At 41.0% G+C, this 23,908-nt stretch overlaps 1 protein-coding gene across 1 annotated transcript in view; it reads right to left on the reverse strand.

Annotated features, from left to right (window-relative positions):
* Nucleotides 1–278: 278 nt before the first annotated feature.
* PLCL1 (phospholipase C like 1 (inactive)) overlaps nt 279–23,908 on the reverse strand; it is a 383,028-nt gene continuing 359,398 nt past the window's right edge. The window contains exon 6 of the mRNA XM_040357402.1: nt 279–796. Within this exon, the coding sequence (XP_040213336.1) occupies nt 614–796 (183 nt within the window). The 3' untranslated portion in view covers nt 279–613. The remainder of the gene's footprint in view (nt 797–23,908) is intronic.

Below are 23,908 nucleotides of genomic sequence, written 5' to 3' on the forward strand. Positions count from 1 at the left end.
ATGGTTTTCTTAAACCTGAAGAGAAAAACCTGCAGGAAAACTGACAGTGTGTATGGGGCTTAAGTGTTATGAGCCCGATTGCATTTGGTGGGCTGATAAAGTGTCTTGACCCCAGTCTTAAAAAGAAATAGTCACCGGTTTCTACCCAACTCAAGTCAGGCATCAGGAATGCTTTTAAGGTCTGCTGTCTCCAAAAAAAATAGACAGCAGACCAATTTATAAAATCAACCTATTTGCCAATGTTAGTTCAAATAAACTGTTACTTGGTGTAGACAGTGTTGGGATTATTTGGCGTTTTACATCTTATTACATAAAGGGACAAACATTTGTGATCAGCAGTAAATGGTCCACATTTTCTTCACACACTGTTATTTTTAACATGACTGATTAAAAGGTGGGTACAATTTTGATGGTTAAATTAAAATGTAACAATAGGAAAAATGTTGCTGGTTAAATTAAAACACTATAAAAATTAATATCATTACTGTATATTATGTTTAGATACTGAATGTTTTGCCTTAAAGTCAATATATGCATTGATACTGTATATATTACTCCTGCAGATCTGAAAAAGCAACCCTAAAAGGCTAGGTGCCATGGCAAGTTTTGCACATCACAAACGACCATTTTCCTCTCCTGTATCCTTTTCTTGTATTGCCTCTAGGCCCCGTTTAGATTTTGCATCAGTTGCAGTAGTTGGAGCTTTACATAGACCACTGGACAGACAAGCCTGTTGTATCTGCCTCATGTTCTCCATGGCTTCATTTTTGGCATTCTTCAGTAGATCCCCTTGGCCCTACATGAAAAGAGAAATAAAGGAAGGTTTAACAAATTAGACATTTCATATATATATACATATATATACACACACACACACACACACACACACACTCTCACACACTCTCACACACACACACACACACACACACACACACACACACACACACACACACCTATCTCTATCTCAGGGCAACTATTCATTCATATTACTAAAGAACAGGAAAACCAATGGAATCAATTTATAAAGATGAAATACACCGGGATGTATACTGCATTTCCATGTAGACATACTTGGGAACCTTTTTGGCCAATGGTTTTTCACCACAATTATAGAGTATTAAACAACTACCCAGCATACAAGAGAAACACAGGGACATATTGTCAGAAAAAACATGTATTTTTTGTAAGAAAGGCAAAAATTCCTGCTGAAAAAGCAGAAACCTGCCCAACTTAGAGCAAGGACAGCCTCTAGTACAAGACTACATTTGTCACAACACTGTTTTAAACATGCAAACATTTTGTTCTCAAAGTTCATGTAGGCCTATTTAAAAAAGGTATGGCAATGTTGCCTAACAATGACAGCCAATGGTTAGAAAATGGCAAACTGGAAAAAGGACAAACTGTCAAATTCCCTTAGAACCTGTGAACAAAACCTTAAGGCCTTATGCACACTGAGCATTTGCTCAGCAAAACAGTTATGTGTAATGCACATATAGGTTGCAGGCTCAAAAAAATTAACGCTAAACGCCTGTAAAAGCAGTGTTTCTGCCCAGTGTGCCTAAAGGCCTCAAAGTTCAAACACATACACAGCTATTTGATATATTAAACTCCAAGGGCCAGATCCACATAGAATCCGCGGCGGCGTAGCGCAAGCCATTTACACTACGCCGCCGCAACTTACTGGAGCAAGTGCCGTATTCTCAAAGCACTTGCTCTGTAATTTGCGGCAGCGTAGTGTAAATGGCCCGGCGTAAGGCCGCGTAATTCAAAGGGGGCGGCTTGTATTTAAATTAAGCGCGCCCCCGCGCCAATCGAACTGCGCATGCGCCGGCCCAGTGCGCATGCTCCAACACACGATGGAAAACGTCAATGAAGCCGACGTGAGCGTCATTTCCGCAAATCCCTATTCGCGAACGACTTAGGAAAACTACGTAAAAAATTCAAATTTCGTCGCGGGGACGGCCATATTTAACATTGGCTGCGCCTCATAGAAGCAGGGGTAACTATACGCCGGGAAAACCCTTACGTAAACGGCATAAAGTGACTGCGTCGGGCCCGCGTACGTTCGTGAATTGGCGTATCTCGCTGATTTACATATTCTCGCCGTAAATCAGCTAGAACGCCCCCAGCGGCCATTTTAAAATTGCAGTTGAGATCCGACGGTGTAACACAGTTACACCTGTCGGATCTTAGGCATATCTATGTGTAACTGATTCTATGAATCAGTCGCATAGATACGACCGACGCAACTCTGAGATACGGCGGTGTATCAGGAGAGTGTCTTGCTTAATATTTAAGTTCATATTTTTCAACAAAATATTGATAATTGGAAATGTTCTTAGCAAAGTATAAAATGAAATACACTTTTCCTTTAACCTTTGAGGTGCACTGATTTTCCTCAGAAAACTCCTGCAACACAAAAATCTACCAAGCTCTATTACTATTTATATCACAGAGCCTTCCCTTGCAAACAGTCTGTCTCAGAGCCGTTGGAAAGCTCCTGAATTCTTTTGACCCTATCTGCTTCAAGTCAATGCACTGCTTATCCTTTTCTGCTCTCAAACTTGAAACTACACTTTCAAAGCCACAAAAAGTGTCCTAGATTTTCATTCAAGAGTTGTTTTACTAAAGGCAAATACTGTAGAGTGTACACTTTACAAGAGAAGTTGCACTTAGCAAGGGAAATATCTCCAGAGTTTCATGAAGGAGGCAAAGCTCTTTTGACTTTCACCCCTTGCATGCAATAGGCCAGCGATTCTCACACCCACAACCACATGCAGGGTTGCCATTTACACATGCAAAATCACAGTGCATGTGGCGGTGCAGGAACCGCATGGTCAAAATGACCATGCAATTTCCCTGCGGGACACATTTTGAAAAAGGTGCATGCACCTTTTTCTGCGGGAAACACAGGCAAGGCAGCCCATTCATTTAAAGCACAGAATGCTTAGGTGTGAACCTAGTGCAAGACTCCTTCACATGGCCGTGATCTGAACTGTATTTTGGTGACTGGAGCCACCAGGTGCTGTTCACAGGCAGCCCAATCATGTCCTTCGTGGAGACACAACAGTTGCATGGACACAGCCGCTCATGCCAAAATGAGAAGCCTGCAGGTATGTGTGAGTAGCCCCAGATACACACATTTGTGTTCGAGGACACTCACCTGCAAGGCTGTCACATTAGAAAGAGTGACTGTGTCCATGCAGCCACTGCATCCCCATAGGCATTAATGGGCTGCCCATTCATGGACTACAGGTGTAAATGCCTATGTTAATGAGACATAAGGAACCATGCTCCTCATCTTTTGGCTTGAAATTCTAAATATGCCCATACTGTATGTGAGAAATAGCTTATTACTTTGACAACTTTGTGTAAAAGAATTCACCATGAATCTTAGAAACACTTTGGGGTGTTAGCTTTCAAAAATTTCATCATTTTGTGGGTGTTTCCACTGTACTGGTGATCCAGGTCCTCCAAAATTGTAGTCAGGAAATTAGATGCGTAATGTATGCTCCTTGAAAGACTAAAAGGTGCCCCTTGAATTTTGAGCCCTTCTATGCATCGAAGCTGTGAAAAAGTCCCACATGTGGTATCACCATACTTGGGAGGAAGGCAGAATGTATTTTGGGGTGTGATTGTAAGTATACCTACAATGTGTGTTAACAATATCTTATTAAATTACAACCTTGTGTAAAAAATAAAAATCAAAAAATTATTTCCTGCATTTTCTAAAACAAATGTCATCAGCTTTATTATGCCTCTTTGAAAATACCTTCAAGGGTGTGCTTTCAAAATGGGGTCATTTTGTGGGGGTTTTCACTGTCCTGTTCCTCAGGGGCCTCCAGAAATGTGATAGGTAATCAGGAAATTAGATTCGGAATTTATGCTCCTTGAAAGCCTAAGGCCTAAGACGTTTTCATTTTTCAAACGCTTCTAGACGCAAACACGGCTAAACACAGCAAATAAACACAGCTAAACAGGCGTTTTTAGACACCGGTTTCTAACGGTCAAGTTAAATAGTTCAGGAGAGGTTGAACAACATCCTGTGTACATGAAGCCTAAAAGGTGCTCCTTGGATTTTGAGCCCTTCTATGCATCTAGGCTGTGAAAAAGTCGTACACGTGGCACAGCAGAATGTGTTTTAGGGTGTAATTATAAGAATGCCTATGCTGTGTGTAAAACATAACTTGTTAAATTACAACTTTGTGAAAGACACATTTCTTCATTTTCCAAAATATGACAAAAAAGTGACAACTTCAAAAAACTCAAATATGCCTCTTACTAAATACCCTGGACCGTTTACTTTCCAAAACAGGGTCATTTGGGGGGTATTTGTACCTTCTTGTGTCAGGAACTATGAAACAGACAAATAAAAAATGGTAAACAAAGTCAAAACATAACCATTCAATGAATGAATCCATGTATTGTTGATTGATGGGTTTGCAGGAGAGAGGGGGCAGTGCTCCTGCGCCCACTATGGACACACCGCCACTGCAATACTGGTGACTAGTCCTTTGCCCTCTGCCTGCTTTTTTAGGCGCAGCTTCAACAGTTTAGACATAGCTTCAAACTGTCCCTGATTTCCAGGGACTATTCCTGATTGGAACAAAGTCCCTCTGTCCCTCTTTCCTCCTCATTTGTCCCTCATTTTGCTCTGATCTATATAGTTTTCTACTTTCAAATGGCTTTTCCCAGTGCTAAACAAAAAAACAAAGCACTTGTGGTTTTTACTAATCTTATGTTTGTATACTCCTCCTTTAAGGGGATGTGGCATGGGGTGTACTATGCCTATATACTTTTTCTAATAGGTGTCCCTCAACACCATCTCAAAAGGTTGAGAGGTATGGTTTAGTTACTTTTGTAAGTGGAACGCTAGGTGAATATAAAAAGAAAAGACCCGTCCAATCAAATTGTATATTCCAAGTGAATTTCTGACAATATCAACAAGTATACTTGGTTTCAATGGTTTATTTAACAGACCAACAGGGAATAAGAGAAAATAATTGAATGAGTTTACAGTGAGGGAAAAAAATATTTGATCCCCCTGCTGATTTTGCACATTTTGCCCACTGACAAAGAAATAATCAGTCTATATTGTCATTTTAATGGTAGGTTTATTTTAACAGCGGGAGACAGAACAACAACAAAAATATCCATAACAACGCATTTCAAAAAAATTATAAATCGATTTGCATTTTAATAAGTGGAATAAGTATTTGATCCCCTATCAATCAGCAAGATTTCTGGCCCCCAGGTGTCTTTTATACAGATAATAAGCTGAGATTAGGAGCACTCTTAAAGAGAGTGCTCCTGATCTCAGCTTGTTACCTGTATAAAAGACAAGTGTCCACAGACGCAATCAGATTCCAATCTCTCCACCATGGCCAAGACCAAAGAGCTGTGCAAGCATGTCAGGGACAAGATTGTAGACCTATACAAGGCTGGAATGGGCTACAAGACAATCGCCAAGCAGCTTGGTGAGAGGGTAACAGTTGGTGCGATTATTTGCAAATGGAAGAAACAAAATAATAGTAAATTTCCCTCGGTCTTGAGCTTCATGCAAGATCTCACCTCGTGGAGTCTCAATGATCATGAGAACTATGAGGAACCAGCCCAGAACTACATGGGAGAATTGTGTCAATGTATTCCAACTATGTATTTATGCGGTTGCTTGAATTTCAACTTTACGAAATATAAGTTAATCAGGTATTATGGTGAATGTCATCTACTATTTTACAGTTTTGATGAATTTAAAGGAGTTGTAAAGGAACATTTTTTTTTTGGCTGAAATTACTGTTTACAGGGTATAGAGACATAATAGTTAACTGATTCCTTTTAAAAATGATTAAAAATAGATACAAATCAATCATATAATCTACCTACAGTTTTAGTTTCATTTTTGCATGCCGTTTCCTGCTTCTGTGATGTACAGAGACACAGAGCCAATACAGGGCAGTAATGGATTGTAAAACGAAACTGATTGGTACTGAGTTTTAGACACACAGTAATCACACCTCCTTGATTAGTGACCACAGAGAGAAAGCTCCCAGTACTGTGGTTATCAGGAAACAGACAACCAGGAAGTGTGGAGATCAGAGAAGAATTACAGCAACTTGAGAGCAAAAACGAACAATGGAGGACATGAAAACAGCACTGCATTAAGGTAAAGGAAGCTATTAAGATAAAAAAAAAATGTTTCCTTTACAAACCCTTTAACAGTGCCTCTCGGTTTTAGCAATCATCCATCTGGTATGCCAAAGTTTCTACTCTATGCAAGGATCAACCTTAAGCTAAGTAGGGATTAAAAGCTTTAAGCTAAATCTATATTATTTTTAAAGAAGAGGTAACAAAATAATGTTATATTTAGAATTTTAAGTTGGGTTGAGCAGTGGCTTATTGCAAACAAGAGAAAAAGAATTAACACACAGTTTGTGCATTGCATTTAACTACTTAACAGCGAAAAGCCAAATGCTATTAAGGCAATCACTCTTAATGTAACTGATAACGGTATTAGATATTTTAGGATTAACCACTTGCTTACTGGGCACATATACCCTCCTGCCAAGGCGAAATTTCAGCTTCCGGCACGGCCTCGTTTTAACTGACAATTGCGCGGTCGTGCGATGTGGCTCCCAAACAAAATTGGCGTCCTTTTTCCCCCACAAATAGAGCTTTCTCTTGATGGTATTTGATCACATCTGCGGTTTTTATTATTTACAATCATACATAATATGCACAAACAAGGTCCATAAAGACATGAATTTGTGAGTTTTGGGTGTAGGAACTTGATTGGTCTGGACCTCAACCTGGCCCCTCAAATATCTGAGTGATTCAATGGGGCAGTGGCCATGGCAACAACCACCGGCTAGTTAGACGTGAGATAGACAACTTATAGTGAACACTGCCAATTAATAAATGTCTGTGACTGTCATAAATAATGAGAATGACATTATGGTTTTACATGAGAAAAGAGAATGACTGACAGATACTAGTACTGTGCACAAGAAATTACCATACGCAGTGACAGTGACTTTGATGAGATAATGATATTATGGCGCCAAGTACCAAGAAACTACTACTGAATAGTTATGAAAGCTGGTGCTGTACTTCTCAAAGCTGTAAAAGGACCAACACAAAAGCACTTGTCATTTCCGGATGCCAATTACACTCCCTGAGTACTAATAGTAAAATAAAATACAGTTCTAAACTCAATACTCTGCTTACTTTGGCCTTGGAGACACGTCCTTTAAAGCGGATGTGCCACGGGAAAATAATATTAAAAGCCAGCAGCTACAAATACTGCAGCTGCTGACTTTTAATATTAGGACACTTACCTGTCCTGGAGTCCAGCGCCGATCGCAGCAGAGCACGAGCGATCGCTCGTCTCTCTGCTGCTCCCCCCGCCATCCACGCTCAGGGAACCAGGAAGTGAAGCGCTGCGGCTTCACTGCCCGGTTCCCTACGGCGCATGCGCGAGTCGCGCCGCGCCAGCCGATTGGCTCCCGCTGTGTGCTGGGAGCCGAGTGTTCCCAGCACACAATGGGCGACAGACGGGATGTGACGGAATGCCCGTCTTTTGCCCGTAGCGTGTGGCCGGAAGTGGGTGCAAATACCTGTCTTTAGACAGGTATCTGCACCCCCCTCCCCCTGAAAGGTGTCAAATGTGACACCGGAGGGGGGGAGGGTTCCGATCAACGGGACTCCACTTTAGGGTGGAGAACCGCTTTAAGATGCACCATGGAAAATGCCCATATTAAACAACTAATGCCGCGTACACACGATCGGAATTTCCGACAACAAATGTTCGATGGGAGCTTGTCGGAAATTTCGACCATGTGTAGGCTCTATCGGACATTTGCGATCGGAGTTCCGGCAACAAAAATTTGAGAGCTGGTTCTCAAATTTTGCGACAACAAAATTTGTTGTCAGAAATTCCGATCATGTGTACATAATGTGCACAAAGTTCCACGCATGCTTGGAATCGAGCAGAAGAGCTGCACTGCCTATTGAACTTCATTTTTCTCAGCTCATCGTACGTCTTGTACGTCACCGCTTTCTTGACGGTCGGAATTTCCAACAACATTTGTTTGACCGTGTGTTGGCAAGACAAGTTTAAGCAAACTTCCGTCGGAAAAAAAATCCACAGTTTTGTTGTCGGAATGTCCGATCGTGTGTAAGTCATAAGTCTTCTCACTCTTTTCCAGCCAACTCTTCACCTGGGCAGTGCTTATACTCCACTTGCTGCACATACAGTACATTGTATTTTAACTTCAAGTGTCACCGTGTTAAACCAGGGTAAAAGGGTTTACAGCTCTCCCTTCCAGTAGAACATGACAAATGCATGAAGAAATTACTATATACAAAAAGATTTTAACGTTTATGACCATGTTTAGGTCAACAGCAATTAAAGCGGAGTTCCGGCCACAATTTCACTTTTTAAATATAAATACCCCTGTAATACACAAGCTTAATGTATTCTAGTAAAGTTAGTCTGTAAACTAAGGTCCGTTTTGTTAGGTTGTTACAGCATTTAGACACTTTATAAAATAGAAATTGACTGGGGCCATCTTAAGTGTGTGCATCATGAAGCCAGACTGTATGACTTCCTGGATTTCAGCCTTGCAAATCTCGCACATGCTCAGTGCTGCACAAGCAGTGTCAGATCAGGTTTCAGCACCTGTGCTGTCCAAGTCACATGATTCTTTGAGACTGGGGAATGCACAGACTCCTGGAAAGTAACACCCACTACATTCCCAGGAGTCTGTGCGGTGTAGGTTAGGAAGCATTAAGCACCTAGGTGCAGGAAGTGGGAAGATTAACTATTCTGCCTAGCAACAACACTTTGAAGGCATCTAAAAAAAAAAAAAAAATTCGTAAAGGACTAATGACATTTTTTTAAAACTACTGATGTACTCCACTTTAAATAATAGTGCCAAAAAGTAATAGATAATTAACATATTAAACAATGGCTAAATATTTACACTAATGTCATATACAAATAGATGAATTTAACCACTTAAGCCCCGGACCATATTGCTGCCTAAAGACCCAAGGGGTTTTTACAGTTCGGGACTGCGTCGCTTTAACAGACAATTGCGCGGTCGTGCGGCGTGGCTCCCAAACAAAATCGCGACGGAGCGGCTATAAACAAATAGCCGCGCCGTCGTCCCGGATCGCTCCCCGAGCGGACCCGACCTCCGCATGTACCGGGGGGGGTCCCGATCGGACCCCCCACCCACGTCTAGCAGAGGACGTACAGGTACGTACATGTGCCTGTCCGTGCCATTCTGCTGACGTAAATGTACATGAGGAGGTCGGGAAGTGGTTAAGGACATGTTAGATTTTAGAAAACTCAAATCACTGTAGGGCTGCAACTAACGATTAGTTTTATAAATCGATTAGTTGGCCGATTATTGTTTCGATTAATCGAATATTCTTAAAAAAAAAAATATGCATTTTTACATTTTTTTTGGGCCAATTTGTTGTTGGGCAGATTACAAAACACAAATTGCCACAAAAACACATTACATGCTTTTCTGCAGCTTTTCCATTGAAGTATATTGATCCAAAAAAACACCATTTTGCGTTAAAAAGGCCTTGCCCTTTCCAAATATGCAGCAGCTGAAAAGAAATCATGGATGTGAACGTGTCCCATAGAAAAACAAGTGAATTAACTGTAGTGTGTTTCTGCAACAAGCACCAAAAAATAGAGGTGTGAACTCAGCCCTGAGATGTTTAGTAACATAATGGGGTTAAAAAAACAAAAAAGAAGTACAAAAAGAGCAAATAATCGCTATAATTTTTTTTACTGTGGGACAGTGAAAGTAATATCTACAGTAGCGATTTGCTTTTTTGTACTATAAAGGGCAAGTTTTAGTTTTTTTAACCCCATTATGTTACTGGCCGATTATGAAAATTGTAATCGATTAATTTCATAATCGATCAGTTGTCGTTTAATCGATTAGTTGTTTCAGCCCTAAATCATTGCTTCCACCACATCCAACAGTTGGGAGAAAACAAATATAGATTTCATACATCTTCCAAGATCCGTTTTCGTTGTATAGCATGAACAAATATCTAATTGCATGTTTAATTCAAATCCTATGGCCATGCAGCTCTTAACTAAATTTTCTTTCATTCTTCATTCAACATCTCAGCTGTTGAAAAGCAATTTTTTTTAATGAATTGCGCATTTTGATACATTTTATGCTCAGAACATACAGCTCTGCTCTCTATCATTTAAGCATTCTAAAACACTTTCCCACCTCCAAACATGAAAGAGAAGTTTTTGTATGTTCTGTTACCTTTAATCATTCTGAAAAAAACATTAATTAAATGTGACACTATGAAAAATTAGAAGGGAACTGCAACCTACGATAGATAAGACGAGAATTTTTATTTTCTGCAGTGATGCAAGAGTGCAAGTTGCTTACAAATTTCACTTACATTTTAGTGCCTGGTAGAGAAAGCCTATAGGTGCCAACAGACCCAGTTTTCCATAACCAAGTACCAAGGACATGTGGCCAAATGTTTTTTTTCCTGAAATATAATGACATCTGAATGGTTGGATATACCAATGATGGATAAGGAGCGCACATTTGCTCCATCATGTAAGCAGGGAGTGTAGGTAGGTGTAATGATAAAGAGGAACCAAGTTTTGGGTGAGTTACAGTCCAGGTGGTGAAAACGCACCTGGGGTACTGAGCGACACACATTGATGGATTTATTAACTATTTAAGGCTCCACGCACACTGGACCCTAAAGCAATGTAATAAAAACGCCAGTAGCTTTTCAGAGAGTCTTTCAATGTTTTTGCATTAGCGTTTTTACTAGCATTTTTCAACGTTGGCTTTTTTTTAGCGATTTCAGCGTTTTTTTTGCGTTTATAGGCGTTTGCCATTTTTTTGCATTTTTTTTTTTTTAACACAAGTTTTGGGCGTTCAGAAAAAAGCCCATAAACTCCACTGCTCATTAAAGCTGAAAAACTTCCATGTGTGCATGGACACATAGGCCAACATAGAGTGTAGTTTATCGGCTTTTAAAAAAACCGCCCAAACTCCAATAAACTGAAGTTTATCAATTCCAGTGTGCATGGAGCCTAAGCCTGCACACGGGGATACAGACTATTGCTTAATGTTTTTTTTACTCGCTCAATCCAATTTATTTTTATTTATTTATTTTAACACATTGCTGGTATGTGCTCTGCCTATTTATTTGTTGCCATTTGTGAAAGATACTCAATTGTGACAATAATGCATTATCCCATCATTGACATACAAAGTTGACTGTCCAGGTTCCTTTTAAGTGGATACAGTTTTACCTGCAACAGGCTATATTACTTCTAAGTAAGCGGATATATACTACCCTATTTGTATTATTCCCTCTATCCAAAACCATAGTAAGGCCTCGTACACACGATCAGTCAAAACCGTTGAAAACGGACTGAAGTTCAGTTTCATCGGTCCAAACCGACCGTGTGTGGGCCCCATCGGTCTTTTGTCCTTCAGTCCAAAAACAGAGAACTTGCTTTAAAATTGGACCGATAGACGCCTGACCGATGGGTCAAAACCGATGGTTAGTACGCAAAAACATCAGTTCCAAACCCGGGCATGCTCAGAATCAAGTCGACGCATGTTTGGAAGCATTGAACTTCATTTTTTTCAGCACGTCGTTGTGTTTTACGTCACCGCGTTGGACTCGATCGGTTTTTGAACTGATGGTGTGTAGGCACATCAGACCATCAGTCTGCTTCATCGGTGAACCGATGAAACTGAACTTCAGTCCGTTTTCATCAGTTTGGACTGATACTGTGTACAGGGCCATATGCCGTGTACACACGGTCGATCCATCCGATGAGAATGGTCTGACGGACCGTTTTCATCGGTTCACCGCTGAAGCAGACCGATGGTCTGATGTGTGTACACACCATCAGTTCAAAAACAGATCGGGTCAGAACGCGGCGACGTAAAACACACAACGTGCTGAAAAAAACGAAGTTCAATGCTTCCAAGCATGCGTCGACTTGATTCTGAGCATGCGGGGGTTTTGAACCGATCCTTGTGTACTAACCTTCGGTTTTGACCGATGGTCAGCCGTCCATCGGTTCAATTTTAAAGTTCTCTAATTTTTGTCCGAAGGACAACAGACCGATGGGCCGTACACACGGTCGGTTTGGACTAAAGAAACTGGACTTTAGGCCATTTTCATCGGTTTGGACCGACCGTGTGTACGTGGCCTAAGACTCACAATTATTAAGTCCCCAGATCTTCCAACTTGGAATTACTTCATTTTTTCTGATGCCCACCTTTGGATTGAGATGGGTTGAGGCACACTCTTTTGAGTGGTCACATTTGACACACTCATTGATGGGGTTACATAAATATTTTTCACTAATATTATTTTATGTTTATTGTCAGATTTCTGCCATCTTGAACCTTGGTGTGGGTTCTCCTCCTGGGCCTGGCCGGTGTTCCCTCTTCCACCCCCCCCCTTTGGCCATTATTCGGGGTGGCTGCTCTTGCCTCCAGACCTTCTGGGCAATGCAGGGCCAAGCACAGCCATATCTCTCTTTTAAAACTCTTGATGTGACATATCAAGACACCTGCTTCCACATGGTCAGTAGATACTGGCTTTATTTAATATAATGATTGTTTGCCTGCGTATTCATTTTTGGATAATCATCTGTATATGTATACCCTTTACTTATTGTTTTTCTTTTTTGCTCTATAAACTGTAGATATCAGACACCCATACCACTTTCTCCTGATGAAGAGGAATAACGCATGACCTTGAAACGCATTGCCTATCACTCCATTACCACAAGCGATTTAAAATTGGTGGTTATGATCTTATGATGAACAATATGTTACACATTTTCCATGTCGTTTTTGTATTTTGTCTGACATATTTATATTTTATACTTTGGAATATTAAACAATGATATTTTACATATTTTGCATACACCTTTTTGGAGTCATTACTCCTTTCATGAATAAAACACAAAATCTAGTCGATGTCTAGTCCACATTAAGGTAAAGGCAGAAAAAGATGTCATCCCTCTCCTACCCTAAACCCTCTCTCTGCTGAGCCCCTCCCATTCCCAATTACAACCTTGTACTGGTTTGAACACTAAATCTGGCCATAAATGAGTAGAATTTCAAACAAAAATTCTTGGGGAAAGAAGGTCTCAAGAAAGTTTGTTCATTTTTTGAATCATTAGTGGATCAAACTGACGTTTATTTTCATTAATAAGAAAATTTGAAGGAGCATGATGGAAATTTTTTACAAACTTCTAACATTGTATGTGGTTTTCATTTGGTAAAGTGCATTCATTCCAAAACCAAAATGTTAAACACAAATGAAATATTTTGAAGGCAATAAACATGGTGAGGATTTTTGTACTTTTTTTTTCCTATGAATTTTTGTTTGAAATTCTATCCATCTTAAGACAGATGTGCATGGTACACTCTCTTTGATAAGCGTGTAGTAGTGAAATGATTCAACCTCTTTTTGAATGGAAAACAGAAATAATCAGAAGACCTCCACTGTGATTTTCCAACATGCTTTTGAAATGAATGCAATGGGTTTGGTTTGCGTGTCTTCCAAACCTGTATTCTCCCAAACATACCTCTTTATATTAAAATAAATCAATACTAAAGCCCTCCTAGACTCTGCAACCAAACACAAAATACAAAACGGTTCCTTTATTGTATACGAGACTCCAATGCAGCTGCTTGGTCAATAGTGCCCCACCATTGGTATTAGTCAGAGGAATAGTGCCTAATTATCTATATCAGTGGGAGGAATTATGCCTCATTGCTGGTGTCAGTGAGAGGAAAAGTGTCCCATCATTGGTGTCATTGGAGGAATAATGCCCCATTCTTGATGTCAGTGAGAGGAATGGTTAGGTCCAGGGGGTGGGGAGTTTGTGTGGGGTGAGAAGTCTGGGTAGCCATTTGAATTTATAATTTGCATGTTGTATTTTTGAAATAAACATGAAGTAGCCATCAGTTGGTGTAATTTCCCTACTTTCTTTTTCTTCATTTAGTTAGAGAGGAATGGTTCCCCACTGCTGGTATCAGTGGAAGGAATGTTGCTCCCTTGTTGGTGTCAGTGGGAGGAATAGTTCCCTGAGGGCCAGATAAAGGCAAGCAAAGGACCGCAATTCAGCCCAGGGACCACAATTTGGAGAGAACTTGCTTGGCCCATCCAGCATGGTATTTTCAGCACTCACACCTCAACAGAAGCAGATGACTGTGTAAAGGTATAAATAGAGAGGTACAGTAGAAAGCCCACTAATCTCCATTACCCAACTTGCCCATTCTATCCTTACAATCAAAACCCTGCATACACCCAATGCATGCTCAATGAAAGTAATCAATGCTCCCTTCACAAGGAATTATTCTGAGACACTACCTTAAAGGAACACTAAAGGTATTTTTTTATTAGATCAATTGATTGCTGTAAGCTAGAGCATTTAACCACTTGCCGCCCGCCAATGACAGATTGACGGCTGCAAAGTGGTTGTAGAATCCTGACCGGACGTCATATGGGGGCGCGCATCGCGGCGATCGTTGTTGCGGGGTGTCAGTCTGACACCCCGCAACACCGATCTCGGTAAAGAGTCTCTCACGGAGACTCTTTACCATGTGATCAGCCGTGTCGAATCACGGCTGATCACGATGTAAACAGGAAGAGCCGTTGACGGCTCTTCCTCACTCGCGTCTGACAGACGCGAGTAGAGGAGAGCCGAACGGCTGCTCTCCTGACAGGGGAGGTTCGCGCTGATTGTTTATCAGCGCAGCCCCCCCTCGGATCGCCACATGGACCACCAGGGAAGCCCACCCTGGACCACCAGGGAAGGGCAGATCAAAAAAAAAAAAAGGCTGTAAAAAAAAAAAAGGGCAGATCAAAAAAAAAAAAAAGGCTCAAAAAAAAAAAAAAAAAAAAAGGCTGTAAAAAAAATATATGCCAATCAGTGCCCACAAATGGGCACTGACTGGCAACATAGGTTAATCAGTGCCGCCCCAGTGTCCATCAGTGCCACCCTACAGTGTCCATCAGTGCCACCCCACAGTGCCCATCCATGCCCAGTGCCCACCTATCAGTGCCCATCTGTTCCACCCATAAGTAGCCATTAGTGCCACCCATAAGTGCCGCCCATGAGTGCCCATCAGTGCCGCCTATGTGTGCCCATCAGTGCCGCCTATGTGTGCCCATCAGTGCCGCCTATGTGTGCCCATCAGTGCCGCCTATGTGTGCCCATCAGTGCCGCCTATGTGTGCCCATCAGTGTCGCATACAAGCGCCGCCAATCAGTGCCACCTCATCTGTGCCCGTCAGTACTACCTCATCGATGTCCATCAGTGCCATCTCATCGGTGCCCATCAGTGCCGCCATATCAGTGCCCGTAATTGAAAGAGAAAACGTACTTATTTACAAAAAATTTAACAGAAAAAAATAAAAACATATTTTTTTTCAACATTTTCAGTCTTTTTTTAGTTGTTGCGCAAAAAAAAAAATCGCAGAGGTGATCAAATACCACCAAAAGAAAGCTCTATTTGTGGGAAAAAAAGGACGCCAATTTTGTTTGGGTACAGTGTAGCATGACCGCGCAATTGCCATTCAAAGTGCGACAGTGCTGAAAGCTGAAAATTGGCTTGGGCGGGAAGGTGTATACATGCCCTGTATGGAAGTGGTTAAATATCACTTAACTCGTTTTTCCTTTTGACCTCCAAAATACAGTAATCCAGGTTTGAAAATGCCATTTCCTGTCTCTCCTTTTCTTGCTTTCCACCAGCATCTGAGCTGTTTTACATGGTGGAAAGCAGAATGTGCTCACCCCCTCCCTATGACTACAGCCCTGCGTGAAGATGCTCTCTTATCCCTCACAGGCATGGAGGCTAAGCCTAATGGGAACTGTAGTTCCCATTAGGCTGTGATGTAGCAAGAATGAATGCGCACCGCAAACCAGGAAGTCAGTGAGAATAACGATTCAGGAGTGACGGAGGTGAATAAAACAGCTCGATTTCAACAGGTATCAAACTAGTTATAATGCAAAACATTACTTTTTACTTTATTAGCTACTGTCAGACTTTAATTTAAGAGGAAAATATTTTTGTCTTTAGAACCCCTTTAAAGCTGGCCATAGATGGATCAAAATCTGTCCGGTTCAGCAGGGACCTGCCAAATTTTGATCCATCTATGGGTAGACTGGTTGTACAGGTGGCAATTTTTCTAATTCTGTACAATCAGCCTTTTGGTACAATATTATTTTATAAAAGTATTACAGGGGTTTTATCCTATACACCACAGATATATTTATGTGAAGACTATCTACATATACTAGTAGAATACATTATATATTCTTACATATCTTCGATGCATATCTTTTTCATACAATCATAAGTAAAAGACAGAAAGAACGAAAAAGGAAAAAAAATAGAGAAAAGGAAAAAAAAAAAATGAGAAAAGGACACACCAAAAAAAAAGGGAAGGGGAAAAAGTTGCGAGAACATTAATAATTATAATCACTCATATGTGGCTAAACAATGGTAGGATTCCCTTTAATCCAGATTAGAAACTCAGCTGACTGTCTAAACTCGGACTAAACGGACCACATTTGAGAGAACTGTTCTTCTCTTCCCACTTCCTGTGCCAACATACCTTCTAAATCTCTAGTAAAGTCCATTTCAATTGCCCATTCCCCCAGGGAAGGTACGGTCGTTGATTTCCAGCCTTTTGGAAAATGTTTACTTGATTAGTGCCGCGGGATATAGGCAGCGGTGCTGAGAGTATTCTGGCAGAGATTTCCCTATCCACACTGAATACTTTATTTTGTTCAACCCACTGGTTGAATAAAAGAAAACAAATCACATATGGCCTGCCTTACAATAGAAGCTTTACTGCACAATGCTTCAAAAAGATCTAATAAGGATTGTGCAATGTACAGGTAATACGTACATATACAGCTTGCCAACAAACCAGACAGCGCAGGTCCAGTGGTTGGTTCTAAAACTACAGACATATACTATGTATACACACCAAATACAGAAAATATCAAAATAACAAAAATTGCTTGGAATAATAATTTCAAATGACAAATATTTTTGAGTGGTCTGTGTGGACTATTATTTTCACATGCTCTGCATATTAGATATGCGGTAGAACCTGGGCATCCACAGCTCACTAAAGTAAAGTATCTAGACAACTACACCTCTCTCAATAGGTGCACTGTCATTGAAAGTAAGGTAACATGCTGCTGTGCCTGTAATTTCCTTAGCAGATGCAGTTCTTACCTGTGAGGACTACTGGTTCAAAAGGACACTAAACAATATCCTTATTCTCCAAAATAATTACATACTTACCTGCTACTTAACACCTTTGTCATCCATTTTTCATGAAATCATTTCTTATTGCGTTTACAGCCTTCTTGTAAAGTCTTCCATGACCCCTCAACCGTTTTTTGAACTTGCTTCCATTTGTCTGGAATGAGCAGTGCCTACTGGTTGTGGTTGCTCTATGCACACTACACATTCCATAGTTCCTAGTCCATCTGAGGAACAAGCAAGAGAGGGCAGCTACAGTCCTACATACAGTGGGACCATGGTCAATGAACATAGCTACTGTCTGGCAGGAAGTCAGATCACAAAAGCAAAAAAAAGGAACTTGGAGATTTGGAGGAGACTGACAGCAATACTAGGAACTTTTGTGAGTTAAAGCGGAGCTCCACTCAAAAGGGGAAATTCTGCTTTAAGCATTCCTCACCCCCTCCTATGCCACATTTGGCATGTAAATTTATTTTTTTGGGGGGGGGGGGGCAGGTACCTAGTTTTGACAGGTACCTGCCCCCACTTTCGCTTGGTGACATGAGAGGAAGTTCTCCTCTTCCTCCTGTCCTGTCTTCTGGGACAGGTCCCAGGTCCCAGAAGATTGCCCCATTCATTGAGGAGCAGCGTGACTCACGCATTGCGCATTCGGCTGTGAAGCCACAAGCTGTCACAGCTGGCTGCCCACACTTGTAATGGCAGCTCCGGGAGAGGCAAGGGGGAGGGAAGCGAGGCTTCGGCCGGCCGCAAGGCTGGATCGTGGGACAGGTAAGGGTGCGTTTATTAAAAATCAGCAGCTACACTTTTTGTAGCTGCTGACTTTTAATAAACACAAACAGCTAGAACTTTAAGAATACATACTTGAATAGAATTTTTGTTAAAAACAGAGTTTAGTGTCACTTTAAGCTACAAGCTCAAATAACTGATATAACACATCCAATGTTCAGCAGCACCCAATCCAAGGGCTAGGAATCTTTTTTTTATTTTTTTGCTTCCATGGCCACGTGTGGCCCAACTGTGATGGGGGCCTATAATCATCCTCTTACACCCTTAACACTTCCCAGTTATTTATGATTTTGATATTAGCCTTATTCTGAGAACTGGAATTTGTGACCAACAAAATACAAGAGAATCAAAAATGATCATCTTTGTAGCAGCTGGAACAGTACCTCCTACTTTACTAACAGATAAAATTAATTTCCACTCAGAATCACCAGCAGCAGGAGTTAAATGGGAGTTATTCTTGGAAACTTTTACAGAAGAGATAAATTCATTACCTCCATTCATCGTTACCAGTGCTAATTATCACAATGAATTCCTCCGTTTTGCCTTTGTTAACTTTCCATCTTGTGAATACATGTGGCTGTGTGCTACTCTGTTATTTTAACAAGAGTACACAATTAGTTGGATTACTTATTGTTACATTCTCCTGTTATTATCCTCCTGTGTGAATATATATATATAAAAGCGCATAATAACAAACTGCACTCCATTTGTGATTTTCCAGAGCCGTAGACATAAATTACTGTTCAGTTTAACCTCTACAGATTAAAGTAGTTTTCTTCTCGTGATGCAAAGAGCATGAAGAACTACAACAGCCCTCTCTATTCGTCAAAGTTCTTTTTCTTCCTTTCTCAGCTTAATTTCATTTTAGATCCAAAATACAAAATTCTAAATGTATTCAACTCTTCCGATTTACATTTATTCTTGAGTATTTCATATTTTTTGCTGTATTCCTTCCTGAACTATTTGTCACTGGACTGGATGTGATACAGGCTTTATGGAATGTCAGAGAATTTTCAAAGGACAAATGCTTGGTGACAAGGCTGCTCTACTAAGATTAAAGACTAGGATGTTATCAGCGACAGCAGATTCTGTTCTTTGATTTTCAGGCTTCTCGTGAGATTCATTTCAATCTCCCAAACAGTCAGAGACATTTCACATCAATAACGTAAACCAATAGAATAAAGCAAACTAAGGCTGACACTATATAACAAGATCTGCTTCTAGAGTCTCAGCAAATACAAGTAGTTTCAGGTACACACATGTGCTCGGCCTACCTTGGGGCCAACTGACATCCCCAAGCATTGTCAAATGGGGAAGCTTGATCAGCTCTGTCCTTTATGAGTGAAGACTAAAGCTGGCCATACACATCAGTTTTTTTTAATCAGCTAGTAGGCTGATCAGAAAATTACTCTAAACAGATTCTCCCACCTCAAAAAAAAAAAAAAAAAAAAAAAATCTAGGTGAATGGAGCAATTCTCCCTGCTGTGTCATTGTAATCTGACAGCGGGACTCCTCCACCGTTAAAATTCACTGATCAGTGCGGCAGTCAATTGGATGCAGCGTTGACCGAAGCAAAATTTCCAACAAGTACATCGAAGAGCAGTTTGTACTTACATTGACTGCTCTCAAACTGGAATGACCATAGATGTTTCAAAAGTTGCCCAGTTTCAAATTCCATCCCATCAACGGCCAGCTTAAGCTTGCATATGGCTTTAGAGAGGTCCAACAGCAGATTGTAACAATGGGGATCCAACAAGCCCATTCAAGAGCAGTCAGTCCTCAGATCGACTGCTCTTGAACAGGAACGACCACAGATTTATCAAAATTGAGCCTGTCCCTACTGAACCAGCCAAATTTTGATCCATCAATGACCAGCTTAAGAATGCATAGGGCTTTAGGGAGGCCCTACAGCAGATCCCAACAATGCTGAGTGAGGCAAAGGTAAAACATTGGCTACTTGAGGCTGTGTAGTGCATTTCTGGCGGTGGATTTGAAATTGGGTGGGTTGGGGGCGGGTTTCATTTAAATGAAGCGCGTCCCCGCGCCGAATGAACTGCGCATGCGTCGTCCCAAAAGTTCCCGCCGTGCATTGCGCTAAATGACGTCGCTAGGACGTCATTTTTTTAACTTCGACGTGAGTTACGTCCATCCCAGGGACGTCCTCCCAGAACAATTTGACCGCGCTGTAGACGCGCTTTGTCTATAGCGCGTGGTAAAGAGGTTAAACGTCGCCTATGGAGATTTTTAAGGGTAAAAGTTTGACGTAATTCCACGAGCAGGTGCAATTTTGAAGCGTGACATGTTGGGTATCATTTTACTCGACATAACATTATCTTTTCACAATATAAAAAAAAATTGGGCTAAATTTACTGTCTTTTTTTTAATAAAAAAGAAAAAAAAAAATTCCAAAAAAAAAGTGCGCTTGTAAGACCGCTGCGCAAATACGGTGTGACAAAAAGTTTTGCAATGACCGCCATTTTATTCTCTAGGGTGTTAGAAAAAAATATATAATATGTTCGGGGTATCCAAGTAATTTTCTAGCACAAAAAAAAAATGTTTTAATCTTGTAAACACCGAGTCTGAAAAACAGGCAAGGTCCTTAAATGGTTAATAGCAAATAATGCGCAGCTTAGTTTTACTCCTGTTTCATTGGTGGCCTGTGGCGAGTGCCCCTGTTTGTTGGTGGGTAGTTGGGAGTCATCCCTAAAGTTAGTGGTTACTTGTGAGTGCCTTCTAATTTGGCAATCAGTGCCCGATCTCTGGTGGTCAGTGGGAGCCAAGATAAGCATTGGTTTTGCATAGAGCTGCACGTTACAAAAGCTGAACAGGTTCCATGACATTTTCTATTGCCTCCAGGACTTTGCAGAGTGACATCAGGACAAACCTATGTAGGCAGCGTTCGGCTGGATAGCACCCAGCATGGCTGACAAAGAATATATTTCTCCGACAGTCAGAGTAGCATCTATGATACTAAAATGACTATGCCATTACACTGAAGGATGCAGCAGGGGATGGCCAGAGGTCAAACTCCAATTTGTAGGCAAGGACAGTTTTACTATTACAAAACTGTAAGTTAGGGTTCAACAGCATCCTACATGGTAAAAATAAAATTCACATTAAATATGAGTTTTGGCTCTTCCCATCCACCTTTGCATTTTCCAGCTCCTTATGCTGCACTTTCCAAATTCTAAAATAAACATTCCAACAGGGAGAGTGGAAACTACAGAAATGTATCACAGGTACTTGTATAGCTCCATCATTTTACGCAGCACTTCCCATAAACTGTATATTGTACATTCACATCAGTCCTTGCCTTCAAGTTGCTTACAGTCTAAGGTCCCTAACTCACATTCATACATACTATGGTCAATTTAGACAGGTGCCATTTAACCTACCAGCATGTCTTTGAAGTGTGGAAGAAAACCGGAGTACCCAGAGTAAACCCACGTAGGCGCAGGTGGCCATATTCTCAAACAAGTTACACCGGTGTATCATCGAGCGTAAATCGAATTTCCCGCTGGCGTATCATTATTTTGTATTCACAAAACAAGATATGCCGGATTTAGGGTAGGATCCGACTAGTGTAAGTCACTTACACTGTTGGATCTTAAATGTAATTCGCCGCCGGCCGCTAGGTGGCGTTTACGTTTAGGTCTCATTTGTTTATGCAAATGAGCCTGATACGCCGATTCCGGAATGAAATCGCGTCGCATAACCGTCGCCAACGTTGTTTGCGTAAGGTTACCCCTGCTATATGAGGGGTAACCTTACGCCAGTCCCACGTATGCCATGTTAAGTATGGTGTCGGGTCCGCGTCGTCTTTTCCCGTCGGGTACGTCGTTTTACTAAGTCATTCTTGAATACGACTTTACGTCAATGACGCACACGTTGGCGTCATTGACGTTTTCCGTCGAGAACTGGAGCATGCGCACTGGGCTATTTTTAGCCCGGCACATGCGCAGTTCGATCGAAACGGGGGCGCGCTTAATTTAAATACAAGCCGCCCCCTTGGAATTACGCGGGGATACGCCGGGCCAATTACACTACGCCGCCCAAAACTACGGAGCAAGTGTTTGGGGAATACAGCACTTGCTCCTTTAAGTTGGGGCGGCGTAGTGTAAATGGCTTACGCGACGCCGCCGCAGGATCTACGTGAATCTGGGCCAGGGAGAACATGCAGATTCAAGGCAGGTATAATAGTGGACAAATGTATGTTGACCTGGGAGCCAACAAAGAGATATCTCACCAGTACACCCCAAATACATTTAGGAAATTCACGAGCATTTCTTTTCAGAATCTAACAAAAGCGTAAATATAATTTTTAGGTTGCTAGACCCTTGAATACAATGTTTTCCAATGACCAGCAAAAACAAGCAAAGAGTTAAACTGTGTGTTATTTCAGTGCTCAGGCGGTAATTACGTGCTTTATTTGGGGCCATGCTCTGAAGCAAGCACTGTGTGCCAGAACTATGTCTCCTTGTCCTCCACTCAGACAGAACAATGATGGTGATGATGAGCTAAGAGTTTGTTGAGAGATTACAATACCCCTTTTCTCTATTAGTGTATCTTAGTGCTCTCATAGTTGGTGTTGCAAATGCTTAAATAAAGAACGATTTTAGCTGAACCACCAGCTTAGCCTAAAATGGTCATGTAGAAATTCTGTGACTGAAATGATGTAAAGAATAATGTACGCTATACAAGCAATAATGCAAAACGATGCAAGTCATTTTCTAGAAATATGGTGGCTATGAAACATAAGAATGCATTTTATGGAGAATATTCTTCCTTCTATGCCCTTGTGATTACCATACAAAGAGATATACTCCAGCAGCCTGGCTCTTATCTTAGTGAGACAAGCAGGCATACCACATGGACTTATTAAACAGAAGACAACCCAGGTCACGCCAACTTTAACTGGCTGTAAAACACTGTCACACCTGATGGTTCAAAATATATGCTGCCTTCAAAAGCGTTAAGCCTCGAAACAATCATTACTGCCTATGATATAAGGCAGGGCATTTTCACAAAGTCTTTAAGTTACTCTTATCAAAACTAGAGCAAAAGCAACCATTTTTTTTTCAAACTGCAATATAAAACTGCCATGCTTTAGTATGCATTGGTCCTATTTAGGTGCTGGACTGGAACCAAGAAGTCCAATGGCACCTACACCAATTATGCCACTTAGGACTTAAAAGATAAGTACCAAATGGCTCTGTCCCATTTAGGTCGTTTATAGTCTCCGTGTAGGTCCACTTTTTAAAATGCTGACCTTGTGGTCCTAAGATAAGGACAGGGAGGGCTGGTCATACTTTTTGAGATTGCACAGGAAGTGTTTAAAAGACACAGAACAGCTCTGAATTTCTGACAAGATCAACAGGTATATTTTTGCACTTATTGAACATATATAATAAAACACTTTCTTCGGTATTTAACAGATATATTAGGGGCAAATAAGAAAAAACAATCTTTGTTGGGGCTTACAAACACCGTAACCACTTTACCTCTGGAAGATTTAACCCCCTTCATGACCAGGCCATCTTTTGGTTTTTGAAACGGTTACTTTAACCACTTCTGGACCAAGCCTATTTTTGACACGTTGTTTACAAGGTAAAATCTGTATTTTTTGCTAGAAAATTACACAGAACCCCCAAACATTATGTATTTTTTTTAGAAAAGTCTCTGCAAAATAAAATGGTGGCTGATGCAAATGTCACAGTATTTACGCAGTGGTCTTTCAAATGCAATTTCTTGGGAAAAAAATATACTCCACTGAATTAAAAAAAAACGACACAGTAA

Source organism: Rana temporaria, chromosome 6, assembly GCF_905171775.1.
Source record: "Rana temporaria chromosome 6, aRanTem1.1, whole genome shotgun sequence".
In the NCBI taxonomy this organism is placed as follows: Eukaryota; Metazoa; Chordata; class Amphibia; order Anura; family Ranidae; genus Rana; species Rana temporaria.